The following is a 2,720-nucleotide window of genomic DNA, read 5'->3' on the forward strand; positions in this document are numbered from 1 at the left end:
TATATATATATATATATATGAAAGGGTACTCAAAAGTAATTGGAAACAGGCTTTGTGGAACAAGCCCATTATAGTTTTGGCTTTCACCACTAGAATCCACTTGATGTGTCCCTCAGGCATCAGTATGTTGACCAGTGGCATCAAGTGTAGTCCTACTGCCACCTGGTGCATCTTTGCTTTGCAGTGCTTCTCCCGCATTTGTCAATTTTTGCGATGTCTGAAATGAAGGAACAGCACCTAAAAAAGTTGTCATGCTCCAGACGGCTTACAAGGATGCTGCCATGTGCAAAATGCAAGTTTATGAATGGTTTTCACGCTTTAGGAATGGTCACTTGTTACTTGAAGACCAACCTCATTCAAGGCATCCATCAACCTCCCAAACAAATGAAAATCCATGAACTGATCTTGGGGGACCATCAATGAATAATTGTTGAACTTTCTTATATGACTGGTGTGTCCTGGAGCTCCTGCCAAAAAATTTGGAGCAAGGAATTGTGAATGAAAAGAGTTGCAGCAAAATTTGTGCCTCGCCTGCTCACAGAAGATCAAAAGCAGTCACAACTGAATGTGTGCCGTGAACTGAAACAACAGTTGGAAATTGATCCTGACCTTTGTTTATAGGTCATCACTGGTGACGAAAGCTGGTGCTATGGAATTTGCAGATGTAGAAGAGGTGAAGAAAGAAGTGTCAGAGGCATTAAAAGGCATCACTTTGCATGAGTTCCAGCACTGCTTTGAACAGTGGAAAACACATCTGGACAGATGTATTGCTTCAAATGGAGCAATACATTGAAGGCAATAAAAGTGTAAACATGTAAAACTAAAGGAATAAAATATTGCAAAATTCCAGTTTCTTTTGGGTACCCCCTCTTATATATATATATATACACACACACATACTTACATATGTGCATATATTTACATCCATGTATACACACATGTATACATGAATACATACATACACATACATGTACACCTACTCTATCCACATTACAAGTTCAGGTTTATACCTGTAATTTTGGGGCACTGGAATATGTAGCACACTGCCTAAATACCAGTTATGAGAAATTAGGCTTCTCAAGCCAGAAAGGGGAAAGCTGATTTGAAGACTACAGATCCAAGCCATCACTAGAACTGTAAAAATCTGTAAAACTTTCCAAAAGCTTATCATTTAAGTATATATGAGTATGTCTAGATATGCAACTATATGCATGAGAATACATGCACAAAACAAAACATACAAATCTGCACATGCACTGACTCCAAATGCTGCACATATACATACATGCAAAAACATCCTGTTGATATTTTGAGATTCCAATAAAGGAGTCTTGGATCTAGGTTAGAAACTGACTCTTTCTCTGTTGGCAAGAAATCTTGAAATAAAGCTGAATAAGGACATACATGTATATAAAGAGGGAGAAAAATTATTACATTGGTCAATCATCATAGATTTTAACATCCATTTTACCATACTTGCATGAGTCGATATGAATTAAAAAAATTTCAAATGAAATGTAATATTAATTTATACTTTTTGTTTTTATCTTTTCAAGCAGGATTTGCTGACTCCTGTAAAAGGTGGTCCCCCAGATTTTGCCCCACCTCCTCCAGTTATGGTCACATTACCAACACCAGATAGATTAACACCACCTTCATTATCAAATGGCCAAGGTAAATAAATTTCTTCTTATCAATTCAGGGTTACTACAGGTATACGTCTGCTATACTTTAAAAGCCTTTTAACTCATTCGAATTCTAATTTATAAGATTCTCTTCCACAGCAAAAGCTACTAAGTGTTCTAGATAGCCAGCTTTTTGCATTTTTCTCCCGGACTATTTTAAAATTCAATAAGTCTAATACACAGTCATTTTCTAAAATAAAAGTTTATATTATATATTTCATCAGCCCCTCGTGGTTTCTATGGCTGGATGCTCTTCCTAATGCCAATTGCTTAACAGAGAGTGTCAGGTGCTTTTTACATGCCACCAGCACGGGTGCATTTACACAGCACCAGCACAAGTGTTTTTATGTGGTACCAGCACCTAAAAAGACAAGCCTGTATGTATGGAAGACAGTAGTTTTACTTAACTTGACATGTCTTTTCAAGTACAGCCAATACATCCCCCATAACGATATTCTTTTTCTTCTTTCTTTCCTTTTCTTTCTCATTTTCTTCCTACTCTTTGGCTCTAAACTTTTTGGTTGCTTTTTTGGGGGTTTTTTTTTCTTTTTTGCTATTGATTTTTCTGTTCAGTTGGACTCACCATTGTGTTATGGCTGACTTAGGAATTCTGTGCTGCATGTAAACTTCATTAAAGTAATTGCCACCTGATGATTAACTATGTTGAGAAGAGTTCATTGCCTAACACTTGTATATTGAGTGACAGCTGGTTAAGAAACATATACTCTTTACTCTTTATTCTTTTAGTTGTTTCAGTCATTTGACTGCGGCCATGCTGGAGCACCGCCTTTAGTCGAGCAAATCGACCCCAGGACTTATTCTTTGGAAGCCTAGTACTTATTCTATCGGTCTCTTTTGCCGAACCACTAAGTTACGGGGACCTAAACACACCACCATCAGTTATCAGGTGATAGAGAGGAGGGGCACAGACACAAACATATACACACACAAACATATACACACACATACATATATATATATACATATATATGACGGACTTCTTTCAGTTTCCGTCTACCAAATCCACTCACAAGG

At 37.2% G+C, this 2,720-nt stretch overlaps 1 protein-coding gene across 7 annotated transcripts in view; it reads left to right on the plus strand.

Moving 5' to 3' along the window:
- LOC106881394 (F-BAR and double SH3 domains protein 2) overlaps positions 1–2,720 on the plus strand; it is a 286,511-nt gene that overhangs the window by 171,390 nt on the left and 112,401 nt on the right. For 5 of the 7 annotated variants that reach the window (XR_008265738.1, XM_052973716.1, XM_052973712.1 and 2 more), the window contains one exon: positions 1,557–1,674. Coding sequence is in view for 5 of the 7 variants with exons in the window: in XM_052973716.1 (XP_052829676.1) it covers positions 1,557–1,674 (118 nt within the window). In the remaining 2 variants the exon portion in view is untranslated. The remainder of the gene's footprint in view (positions 1–1,556; positions 1,675–2,720) is intronic. The other 2 variants (XR_008265739.1, XM_052973713.1) reach the window with 1 other exon arrangement.

Source organism: Octopus bimaculoides, chromosome 16 (genome assembly GCF_001194135.2).
Source record: "Octopus bimaculoides isolate UCB-OBI-ISO-001 chromosome 16, ASM119413v2, whole genome shotgun sequence".
Classification (NCBI taxonomy): domain Eukaryota; kingdom Metazoa; phylum Mollusca; class Cephalopoda; order Octopoda; family Octopodidae; genus Octopus; species Octopus bimaculoides.